Source organism: Paralichthys olivaceus, chromosome 11 (genome assembly GCF_024713975.1).
Source record: "Paralichthys olivaceus isolate ysfri-2021 chromosome 11, ASM2471397v2, whole genome shotgun sequence".
In the NCBI taxonomy this organism is placed as follows: Eukaryota; Metazoa; Chordata; class Actinopteri; order Pleuronectiformes; family Paralichthyidae; genus Paralichthys; species Paralichthys olivaceus.
Genome location: NC_091103.1, coordinates 9,460,616 through 9,473,421, shown reverse-complemented (window position 1 = coordinate 9,473,421; position 12,806 = coordinate 9,460,616). Strand labels below are relative to the sequence as shown.

Here is a 12,806-nt window from a genome sequence, read left to right as displayed (position 1 = left end):
ATGTCAGAGCATGCAGGAGCAACTCCAGTGCTTTAATTTAAGAATAGAATCACTTAGAATGCAGGATTAAAATACAAAATGATCATGCTTTTTACAAATCCAAGCTTCTGAGGGAGACTATCATGTTCGCTGTCATGGCTCGTTGGTGGTCGTGATTATGGTGTCTGTTTTGTGCTTTCAGGTGGTATAGCAGGGCGTATCCACTAGAGTGGGCCAGAGAGCCATTAACGATTTTGGGAAATGCATCTGCACCATATCCAGTATACAGCTTTAGTGCATCGCAGACAACAACAGATTTTGGACCTTGATAAGTTTACTATGAAAGTCCTCTGGTGTCATTACCTGATTAGATTTGATTAGAAACCATCTTCAGTAAAACAAACATACAATGATAAAAATGTCTGACAGTAGAAGACACTGTAGAAGAATAGGACAGTTTATTCAGAATTAATAAATACACATGACACACTTTATCAAAATATGCAGAATACAGGTCCAGATTAACCACTCATCACCACTGTCTGGGAACACAACACCATGTTCAGTATGCTATAAACAGACTTACAAATCAATGCTAAACTTAATAAGTATCATTGCAAAATATTGCCCATTTTGTTTAAGTTTGACCTTAATGTAAAAAGAAAATCAATGCATATTTGACACAGACATGAACCCAGAACTCCAGTGCGTTCATTAGCACTGCTTTGTTTTGTTTTTTTGTTTTATTTGTCACTGGTTACAGATGAGGTTATGGAACAAATAACTTAAATGGAAGAAGTGGTCTGTGTTAAAGCTAATGCATAAAATCATTCTTATAAAGGGCTTGAAAATAACAGAACAACATAAACTGGGGAAAAAACTACACATTATAACACGTGAAATCACACTAACAACACTTATCACTGAATGGATTTGGTATTTTAATCTCAAATGAGACAAAATTGTTTCTGAAAGTTTTATCTGAATTTGAGTTGGGAAAAATCATATTAATTAATACCATCTCTGAAGTAACTATGACAATGACAAAATACATACCAGCAATTCTTTACATTTTCTCCAATTAAATAAAAACATGCTAAACACAAAAACAAAAACACCTCATACCAAGGGCTCGGAGCCACACATTAATCATGATCATAATTTTCAACATCCTGTCACTATTTATTTTTTATAATTCCAAGCCCTTGATATGTGTCTCTTTCATTTATTGCACCACGATAATATTGCATAGGATGTAAGCTGTTTCCAGCTCCTCATTGCCCAGCCATGATACTGTGTGTCAAACGTTCTCCACAAAGCTCTGATGCAGATACATTTGGTTCTGAGTGCCAATTAGTTTCAGCTGAATAGTTGAAACGTCACAAATGCAACTAAAAGGATGCATTGCATGACATCTCCAACATGTTCGCCTGCAGGCATTTATCTTTTCAAAGGCCTCAATATGTCGGTGGGATCATCTTAGATTCTCTGTGGTATAAACCTTAAAAAACCCTAGGCCGGATATAAACAGTTTGTGCTTGTTGCCTCCCAGAAGATGCATCCACGCCGCGATGGAAAATCAGTCACCTTATCAGAGAATGTCTAGCACTCCTGATTCTCACTGCACGTGGAAATGACCTCAGCCTTGGACAGGAAAAGCTTGCCACTGGGACAGACGCAGACCTCGTAGAGATTCTGAGTGTTTCCAGAAACCCCTCCCCCGCTCAGGGGTAGGCTCGGCATGCGTACCGTCTCAGCATCCAGCACCAGCTGCACAGGGGACAGCGTGGAGAGGTAAAAAAGGTAAGATAGGAGAGGATAAGATGAGGTAATTTATCACTCTTATCACTCATCAAAACAAGGTTGACAAAAGAGCAAGTGAAATTATAAAATAAAAGAAGAATGTTCAGTAAGTGTCTCACCAGTATTTTGGTCCATTTGAAAATTACAATAAATAGAATGTGATATTGCTGCACCTACATTATAAAATAAGTGCCTGTGACACAAATGCTTTCTGTATTTTAGCCTCGTGGATGTAGCACAACAAGTAATTAGCTCTGATCCATCCAGAATCAATAAATGAATCCACTACAACAAACCTGCAGAGCCCAAACACTTATTTTGAAAAATACAAAAAGTAACAGTACAGGGAGTATCTCAGTATTTTACTAATCTTTTTTAATTATATAAAGATGTATAAAGGTAAAGATGTAGTTTTTACAATAAGACAAAGTAGAATTATCACTACTGCTTTTGTGAAACTACACTCAGTGACGCTCTTTTGGCAGAAAACTGTGAGAGATTACAGAAGATTACAGAATAAACAATGCAGATTTATATATTAGTAAACATTGGCATGGCCCCCAGAATTCTTATTGGTTGGGTCCTGTTATTAACCAAAGGATAAAACAGGCTCAAAGATTATGCAGAGTATAAATGAAGGAGGAGGAAGAGTCTTTTCTTACCAGTCCATCACTAGACTGCAGAATAACATCCATGTTGGAAGAGGCTTCAATGTTGCCGGCCAGAGCTTTGATGTGAACTCCTTTAGGTGCGTCGATACTGAGAGAGCGAGTGGGACACTCTAACCTAAAGAGAAACATCCATTTATATCACCTGTCCTCTTTTTCTCTTCAAAAACATCACATTGTGTGTGACAGTAATGTCGGGGTAATGCTGAAGAAGGTTGTATTACTAAACTCTGTTATAAAACCTTAAGGTTCTGTATTAAAGGGACTTGACCCAATAAAAGTCGTCACGCGTGCACATGACTTGCAGGACTCATGTGTCGTCCAGTGACGGCTGAAATTCTCACCTCAGGTCTTTGAGGAGCTCCGACCTCAGCTGGGCCGTCTCCACTGAGTGCTGGAACAGCGCCCCCTCAGGACCTGATGGAGGAAGAGACACAAACATTAACATGCTTTAACTGAGGTTGAATCAAGTCGAGTTTCAGATTCTGCTGCAGTCAGAGGAGCTTGACATGTGAGAATGTACAGCTGTGGAAATCTGTTCATTACTGAACATCATCAAAATGATGTGCAACGTTTCCAAAACAAGCATCCTACTAGAATGTCACACAGTAAAATGCATACTTTTGCCGAGTGGTTTCAGAAGGGGACAGTTGCCCCTTCTGAAACCACATTTAAACTCACTAGATCCTTATTTCTGACTAGATTTGTATGAAATTCCACTCACTGAAAAAAAATTCAATTTCCATGAATTATTCTCCGAGAAATCAACCAAAATATGGGGGAAAAAACCCTCTTGCAATTTTGGGGGAAAAAAATCCTGGATCCACCTCAAGCAAAATTGAATGTCTGTCTGTTGGTTATGCCCCAACTCTCTCTAACTAACAAACGAATGGACAGGGGTGAAAACATAACCTCAATGGAGGCATGAGCTTTTTAAATCTGCAGCATTTGAGGACATTTCATTTTTAGCAAGGTCTAAGGCTCCAGGTCTGTCTTTCAAATACAGACCAATCAGTGTTGACATTGCTAAAGAAGAGCGGGAGGCACAAGAGAAAGAAAATTACTCCTGACATTCAGCACACAAAGTAGTCTCGTCTGTGGTGGACGAACCCTCTTGCCTCACTGTGGCTACAGAAGCTTCGTTTCAAGGATTTTATTTGGTAAACACGTCCTCCTCCTCTACTGCTGCTGCTGCCTGCTGCTCTGCACACATCAAAATGGCCCTGGGCTTAATGAAGCCATCAGCTGACATGGCCATTAATCAGCCGTCACAGTGTGTGGTCAGTGACCCACAGCACCACCAGCACACACACACACACTGGACACTGAGACGATGGGGTGTAGTTCAGCCTGATAGTTTCATACTTTACTCTTTGATGTGACCTTTTGTGTAGTGTCGAGTGCAACACTGCTTTTGTTTTCCTCAGAAATACTTGATTAGGATCTTTCATTAATGCGATGGATCTCACTACATAAATCAAACTGAATGACAAATGTATTTGACTTTATTCGAGAAAGCCAGTCAAATTGAGCTAATTAAATTTAATTGAGTAAATTCAGTAAATTCAATGAAATAAATTAAATTGAATTAATTTAGTTGAAAATATTCAACTAAATTTACGACATTGAATCAACTGAATGCATGCTCAGGTTTAGATAACTGAGCTCCTGGCATTTCATTTATATGTAGGTATATCCACATGAATGACTGTGAAAATGACTGTATCTGTCTTTGTCCTTGGTTGCCGGATTGTTGCACAGATCAAACCAAAGAGCTCTCGTTGTGTTCACATCTGTTGTCAATATTATCTTTCTTTTTTTTCAAGTCTGACAAAGGTTTTTGCCAAGAGGAGCGTGTCATTTCCAAGGAAACAGCAGGTGGCAGCCGTTGGTATACCTGTGACCCGTAGTTTGTCTGGTCCAATCACAGCCTGGTCGCCATCTGCAGTGAACAGCATGTTGCCATTGTTGGAGCTAATGAGCAGATTCCGAGTGTGTCCCTCAGTCTGTTTTGGACCTGCAACAAACACAACAACAGCATTACCTGAAGGTGTCTAGCAAATATACATCAAGATTTATGCTTTGTCTTTCTTATACTATTTCAAATCTGCAGTAGTTAGAGGATATAATGAGACACATTCATGCTTTACTGTGTAGAAACCTCAGTCTCGGCAGACACAAAAGTAAGGTGCCAACATGTGAGAGTAAAGAACCAGCTACTGGACAGAAAAGAACAGGTAAAAACTATGGGAAAGTCTGAGGTTATCCCACATTTCCCTTCACTTCATCAGTGTTCATACTCAATAAGAAGCTGATTTAAAGCAGATACCTCAGCCAGTGGGATATTTAACCACCTACAACTGAGAACCGGCATGTGATCTTTCCTAACAAGCCTTTTCAGCTTCATTCACAGAGGGCCGAGAGGATGCAGACTATGCTTATTATGGCTTAATGATCAAGGACACGCAACGCTACTGAGGAACACTGCAATTAGTTGGGTCATTTGTTGGCCTTTTAATTAAGACAAAATACCCCATTGCAGCCATTGGTGAGCCATTAAATACGCACAGATAGGATCCTCCACAGGCCCTCGGGCCCTGCGTGTAATACAGAACAGTCCTGCAGCAGTGGTAGAGAGAGGGATGATGCCGTTAATGGCTTTTAAATGGAAATCTAAGAGATGGTGAATGGAAAGATGTCCTCTTATGTCAATTTTAATGTTGGGTGAGAAATTGCTGCAGGACTATTCCCCTCATACATCAATGGGATGCATGAGCACTGTATGTCCGTGTGTGTGTGTGTGTGTGTGTGTCCTCTTTCAGGCTCTCACCCACTGATATCCGCCCCGTGACATCACCATTTTCATTGCGGGCATTAAGGGAAACATTTTCCGATGAGTGCGCTACAAGTGGAGAGTCCTGAAAAAAAACAACAATAGCATGATGTTACCACAGCGGGGCAGATACCACATGGTTTGCTGTATGTGGTTTGTGAAAGCATTTAGTGTCAGTCAGTTTCACTTTGATCTAGACTGAAATATTTTAAATCTAAAATATTGGATGTGTTGCCAAGGTCATTTATATTCATATTTACCATTTGATCACTTTTCCTCTTGTGCCACCATTTAGAGCTTTTGTAGTTTTCAGTGATTTATCTTGACAATTGCTGAATGGATTATCATTAAATTTGGTACAGACATTATAGCCACCTTAAAGATAAACTGTCCCTGCCCCTGACTTTTAATGTAGCGCCACCATCAGGTCAAAACTGTAGATTTCCGCAGTATTGCTTCAGCTGTACTGTACTTGTATTTTGCAGACACAAACCAACCTGGCAACCTAAACGTTGTTGTTATTATTATTTTTTGACTGGCCTATCCAGCATTAGTACCTGACCGATCTTGAATGCAAACTTTATAAAGAAAGAAGTAAAGTTGTTAGAAAGTTGTATTGTTTTTTAAGCATACATATGCAGGAGATATGACACCAGCAAAGTGGGTTTATATCAGCAGAAATACCCAGAAATGTGAGATTTTATAAAATGTATAAAAATATAAAATGTTAAAATGAGGCAGCTGAGCAATAAATGATTTTGCATCTGAGTGGAAGCCCTGTTTACATAAATGATTCAAAAACCTAACTTTTCATAACTAAGGCGAAACTCCTGAGTCTAATTAAGAGATCCATACAGTATATTAGAGAGAGTGTCCGTCCATAAATGAGGAATACATTTCCTTTTTAACGAGGCCTATAAAGTCAGAAAGAATGCTCAAAAAATCGCTGCTATGAGCAAGAAAAGCCATAACATGTAAACAACTGCAGAAAAGCGTTCCCATCTGCTGCTGGCAGGCGGGCCATAAACTACTTTCCACCACAAATATCCCTGAGGTTAATGGGGAGCTCACTGCACCACCACGTGTACCGTGTGGGACTGCCAGATTCAGTTTGTCCTGACACATCACCAAAGAAAAGTACAGTTGGAAATATGCAGTTCCCTCACTGCAACTGGATCAAAACTGGAGGAGCCTCTGCAAGGAATTTGAAAGAGGCAAAAACAGCACATGCAGTCTGCACTGATCCAGCTCACAGTCTTATTAAAGTTTGGTAAACAATGAGATGAAATAATGGTCGGGCTACTTAGCTGAGCAAACATCAGTCTGAGAAATTGCTTGGAAGGAGACAGAGCCAGGAGGGAAGCAGAAGGTAGAAAAAAGAGACGGCGGAGAGAGGAAGAATGTAGGAAGATGAAGAGCGATTATCATACTTCTCTGGAGTGGATCTCCTGAGCGTAGACTGGAAACAGAAACTCCGACTCGCCCTCCTCCAGCTTGACCCCATCTGAGTGAACTTGTAGGTGTCCCATCCCTTCCTGCAACCAAAATGAGGTGTGTTCAGACAATATATGGACGGAAGGAGTTGAGGAACTTTGATTTCAACATTCAACCGTTTTATATGTTTCCAGGTGTGAAACACATGTAGGAATCGACTGCATTCATGCAGCGGCCAATTTCCTCTGACGTCACACCCAGTGTGTGGAGCTCAAATGTCGTTATTAACAAAATCATGTTGTACTGCTGTGATCCATCATATAGTGAATCTGACAAACTGTTTTCATTCATGTCCAAACTGATTAGAAACTGAAAACACAACAAATGTTTAAAATCATGATGGACATGGGACCATGTTTCACGGTTAAATAACCTATTTAATAGCTCATTAGCTTAATTAGACATTCACATTTCATTTATAAACGTGGACCCCAGAACGGTACAACATTATTGTGTTCATAGCTGTTCATAGTTCATAGCTGTTTGAGCTTCCCAGCCTGAGCATGATGTCGGAGGGTAAAGGCTGCCATGTGAATCTATGGTCTATGTTCCCTGTAGCATGTAGGTCCAGCTTAGAATAAACTAGCCAGTTGCTTGTTAACTGTGCAGGGACTTCACAACAGTGCACGTGTACGGTTGCACGTGTTCGGGTGTGTGACAGCTTGTTGCAGCTCTTTTTCTGTTTCTGCATAAATCCATGGATGGCATCTGGAGTTGAGAAAGGAAGCTGACAAGACTCCATGAACAATAGCAAACACAAACTTAACTTTTGTAAGTTAATAATGGAGAATATGATTGTTTCTGCTTCAGGTTATAGACATTCGATTAAAACCTCAACACTTATATCAAGGGGTGCAACGAATTGCCCTGACTGGTCTCTGCAGATTTACGGAAAAAAAAGGAAGCAAGAAAGGCAGAAAACAAAATCCTCCCACTGAAAAACCCAAAATGTGAGTAATGCGTACCGTGTTGAACCACATCACCCTGAGGATCCAGATGGTCAGAGCAAAATTGACCACAAGGATGATGAGAAGCAGCAAGACAAACAGGTAGAGGCAGCGCTTCCTCCACCCATAGATGCCGATCTTGTAGACATGGTCAGGCAGCGGCCTAGGAGCGCTGCTGCCCTGGGTCGTTGTGACATACTGCTCCCGCACCATCTGCTGGCTGGGCACAACACAAAGAGCCAGGTGCCCGGGCGAGAGAAACAGATGTTGAAAAGACAGACATTACTCTTCCATGCACTTCAGAAAGACTTGACATGGCAGGGTAGGTCAGAGGGGGTTTGAGAGGCATGAAAAAACAGTCACATTATATAATGTTACATATAAATAATGTTATATAATACTGTATAAATTAGCTACACAGACAGGATTTTTGGGATAAAAGAGACAAAAGAAATTTGAAGTCATATTTCTGGTGACCTGGGGAATCTAAGTCTTTGATCTCCACCAAGGAAATATTTGTCTCTTTACCTCAAACAGATAGTTGTATTCTTCTGCTGTTTAGTGCTGGACAAAAAGTGTGCAGTGAATTTTTAAGGATCAGATTAAAGTAAACCACAACAGTAAAGCTGAAAAACAAAAATATCATCTTAAAGTGGCTATAATCTGCAGATCTGAGGAAAATGTCAACGTTGGGTTACGATGTCTTTCTCATTTCAAATGACCTCTTTCACATACTAGTGGTCATGTGATTTACTTTATAAAAATGTTTTTATAGCAGCTTTGAATATGTCTGTAAACTCTGCCATCACAGACACAGAGAAGGTTATTGCAGTTTTAGTTCTTGCACACAATAGCTCCTAGTTCAAGAAGAGAACAACTTTCCCCCCTCATTTACTCCAATTATATGTTTATGCCTGTTAGTAGTTAGAGTGAAATAAATATGTTTTTAGAAGAACCATATGTAGCATTGGACATTTATTGTTACTGAATGCTGGTGTTGAGAAGGTTTGGAGAAGGACATGAGACATTAATGTTTTGATTTAATACATTTTCATGATGGACCGAAACAGGTATTTCCTTTGGGTTTGGTCTGAGGCAGGGTTGGATCCAGGGGCAGGCCCAGGGAGGCACTGGTCCCAGCTGAAATCTGATTGGCCCCTGAGGTAACAGTGTCCTGTCAGTGGTCGATTTAGGAATTTAAATTTTCTAAGCTTTTTTGAAATACACAATGAGCACAGACAAGTAACTATTTCAGTCATAGCTTTTTAGGTATTTGCTCAAAGCTATTGCTCTAAACAAGTAATGATTTAAATGTGCTCCTTCATGAATCAGGAATTTTGCATGGATGTTGGACATCTGTGTAAATTGTGGTCCCTTTATGGTCCCTGATTTTGAAAAATCCCAGAATCGCCTCTGGTCTAATGTGTCTCTCATGTGGTGGGTTTTCCAACTCTGAAAAACAGCTCTCACACACCCTGCAGAAGTTCACAGTGTTCAGAGTCAATATTTTTCCAGCCTTAAAGCTAAATTGCATACACATAACCTGCCTGATTGCACCCCTGCACGAAGCCTTGTTCACACATTAAACATATAATATGTTATTCATGAACCCAGAGCTCGCTCACAGACCCAGTGGATATCTTACCATTTCACCAATGGAAAACTTGACATGAATTTCCAGCAGTCTTTCAAAAAAAGACGAATGCAAAAGGAAAATGCCACTTAGAAAAGAGCAGAGGACGTTTCAGCCACACAGCAGCAGACTGTCAATGACAAGGTCAGCATATTTCAAACCACAGTGAATGATAGAAGTCATGACACGACAATAATTTTCTGTATTCAGTTCACAAACTGACCTCGCAGGTTCAGACCCCCCCCCCCCCCCCCCCCCCCCCCCCCCCAGTCAGCAGATTTAGACAATCTAACACGATGACAACTGGGAACCTCAGGGACAGATTTCACAACGACGCAGGAAGTGTGTGTTCGAGGTGCAGTGGAGCCAAGGCCCACGCAGCCTCACAGGGTCGCAGAGAGCAGAGCTGTCACTCTCTGTTGATTAATCTGTATTAATAACCAGACGCAGGCTGTGGAGAAAGCTGATTTCACTGAGAACAAGGCCTGAGGACAGTGCTGTCAGCTGTAGATAATTCTGAGTCAATAAAACGCTCAGATCAGACACAGTTTGTTTCTTTCTTTCAGCAACAAACTGTGAAAACTGTAGCACCGCCACACCTCAGCTTTATAGGTAATGTTATCAGGGGGGGAATGTATGCAGGTTTTCTGAACTGGATGAAGCCCAGGGTTAGGGGTTAGGGGGTTAGGGGGTTAGGGGGTTAGGGGTTAGGGGTTAGGGTCCATACTGGAACAGGAGTCATATACTGTTCATATACGCTTCTGACGGACCAGCACAAGAAGGAGTGTTTTTGTTTTGGTCTTGAGATCAAGTATCAACAATCGCTTACCTCACCTTTAAACTTCTCCAACGACAAACTAATTCTTCCTTTACATTAACAGATGTTCAGCGAGGCACATTGTCCCACTGTGACTCTTATGACGATGATGATAAAAGCAAAAGATGATGACAAACTATATGACTGTACTCAAATAAATTGTTTCCATAAATAATGATGGTAAATACCATTCTTTCCTCCGAGCACAGAGTGATGGATAATAGCAAATGTGCTCGCTGCTCAGGTGTGGGCTCTCTGAGGCCCTGGAGAAGATGTTTTGGAGAAAAGGTGGTGAAGGTCCACAGTCTCCCTGATTTGTGTCTTGCTATTTGCAGTATACACAGGGAGGAGACGTCAGTGTATTAAAGGCTGAGGGTATTTCTATGACTAAATCCGCCTCTTAGCAGGACCTGTCACATGGCCTGTGAGCCCAGCTGTGATGAATAGCCCTTATTTCACAACCAAACAAATGGATGTTGCTTGAAAAGAGAAAAGAAAATGATGATTTCCACAGGGAAGTGGAAACCGAACGCTGATAAGGAGTAAGTTAGATGACATGCTCATTTCTTTTTCCCTCCATATCTCCCTTCATTTAAATTTATTAATCATACTTGCAAGAATGAGTCATGATGGCAAATTGAATCTCAGCGGCGCAGCAGAGCAACAGCACTTTTGGCGAGGGTGAAGTTTTAACATGTCATAACTTTGCTACTTTCATTAACGTGGATTGAGTTTGGGGTTTTCCACTGAGAGTCAGTGTCTGTTAAATTGACACTATTCCAATATCCCCACAAGTTACCAACCACACATCATTTGCATGTTAACATGTTGATCAGCCTCACTCTGCACTTTGGGCAAATGAGTGGTGATGATGGAAAAAGCTCTGGATTTGTTCATTATGATGTTAATGAATTTGATCTAATTAGCTTAAATGAAAGCATTAAGAGGCCTCGTATGTTCGCAGCAGCAGCTGGAGGAGGAAGCCGCTTTGAGGCTGGAGCTTTAAAGGCGTCTTCCAGCTCCAGTTTCAGTGTTAGCACCAGCCCTTCAGCCACAGACTGATCCTTCCATAGCAACCCGAATAAACACTCCCAGAACAGCCTCCCTGCTTAAGTGCCAGGAATGCTCAATTTATGGCACATTATGATCGGAAATACAGTCTGACCATTGAGCCTTAAGAGAAAAGTTTCATGCTTTGAGGTTTTTAAGCTTCCTGGTGATAGAAACTCAATCTTTTAAATGGGATTCTTATTCACAAATCTGGATTCTCTACTACAGGAGAAGCTAAATGCAAGTTTCAGAATCGATGTTGACCTCTATCAGAGTCCTCTGCTCTCCAAGAAGGAGAGTTCTTGGGCTATTTATCCTATAGGGCACCATCTGAATTAACCTTAAACAAGTGATGCTCCATGCCAGACTCTGGTTCTGACCTCTCTGGATGAGAGCGAGGGCTGGGCAGGAGTCCAGGTTCCCCCCTCTGAGATGAGGCTTGACCTGGCCAACGCCAGAAGTTTCAATGAGTTCGAAAAGTTCAAGTTGCTGTTCACGAGCAGCAGCAGCATGTGGAGTGATCAAAAGCTGAGCAGAGGTTTCAGTCTGTCTCTCTCATAAGTGGCCGCCGACATGTCTCCACTCTGCTGTGATGCCTTACCTTCTAAAAATAGGACACAGCATTGTAAACTAATTTTAAAAAAGCTCCACAGGACAAGGACACACACACACACACACACAGATTAGGCATGACAACACTAATAAGTAACCATAAGACACAGAGGTTTTGCTCATAAAGCATTACAGAGGTGCTCTTTTGCAAAGTTATTTTTGTATCTCAATATTTCTGGCCATGTATGGTAAAACTGCAGACAGCTGGCTACTAAAAACATTTTTTCCAAATCCCAAACTACCTCTGTGAAGAAAGCGGAGTTACCCCAGCACAGCATGAGTCGCAAAGAAAGGAGGGGGAAATGAAACAAGAACTGGAGTATAGGTCAAAGGTTGCCATAATAAAAGACTTCAACTTTATCTTTAGAGGAGAGAAAAATGAGAGGGATTATTAAGAAAAGGCAGAGTATACTCACAGTTGTGTGTCGAGGCAGAGCAGCCCTCGGTCCTGTATGCTACAGTAAGCAGAGCTCGAGCTGGTATGAAGAGCTTGAGAAGCGGCGGTGCCTGAGCTCCTCACAAGTCTGTCAGCCACTCAACAGCTGTGTGCCATAAATTCAGCTGTGCCAGTGCCCCCGGTGAGTCACCACGAGACGGCGCTCCCACTCCCCTCGCACACTCTCTGGCTCCTGAGCCTTCCTGCAGACAATATTTGAATACCTTCAGTGTGTGAGAGAGAGTGGATAGAAACAGAGAGAGGGGAGGAGGAGAAACGTCAGTGGAGAGGTTCAATCTATCTCTCACACAGTCAGAGAGAGAGAGAGAGAGAGAGAGGGAGAGAGTGACCATCCATAATAAAGGCAGTGAGTCAGTTTCCCTGCCTAACCCAGGGCTCCATGCTCTCCAGGTCTAATTTGGGACTTCAGTCATGGTTCTGAACATGAAGTTAAGCTGCTGGTTCAGATGTGCTGGGTGACAGGCGGCAGGAAGGGCGGAACTATAGTGGAGGGCAGCTAGTATGTCAGACAGA

General features: G+C 41.6%; 1 protein-coding gene across 2 annotated transcripts; it reads right to left on the bottom strand.

The window, feature by feature from the left end:
* Positions 1–420: 420 nt before the first annotated feature.
* Positions 421–12,501, bottom strand: sgcg (sarcoglycan, gamma). 2 transcript variants are annotated; one of them, XM_020095211.2, is made up of 8 exons: positions 12,253–12,501; positions 7,743–7,940; positions 6,714–6,818; positions 5,281–5,368; positions 4,348–4,467; positions 2,795–2,867; positions 2,445–2,568; positions 421–1,749 (listed from the first exon to the last, which is right to left on the bottom strand). In XM_020095211.2, exons 2-8 carry the CDS (start codon positions 7,935–7,937, stop codon positions 1,582–1,584), a joined length of 873 nt encoding a protein of 290 aa, XP_019950770.1. In that variant the 5' UTR covers positions 7,938–7,940; positions 12,253–12,501; the 3' UTR covers positions 421–1,581. The 2 variants fall into 2 exon arrangements, with proteins under 2 accessions (XP_019950770.1, XP_019950769.1); XM_020095210.2 differs by having other exon boundaries at positions 7,743–7,944; positions 12,253–12,498.
* Positions 12,502–12,806: the final 305 nt, after the last annotated feature.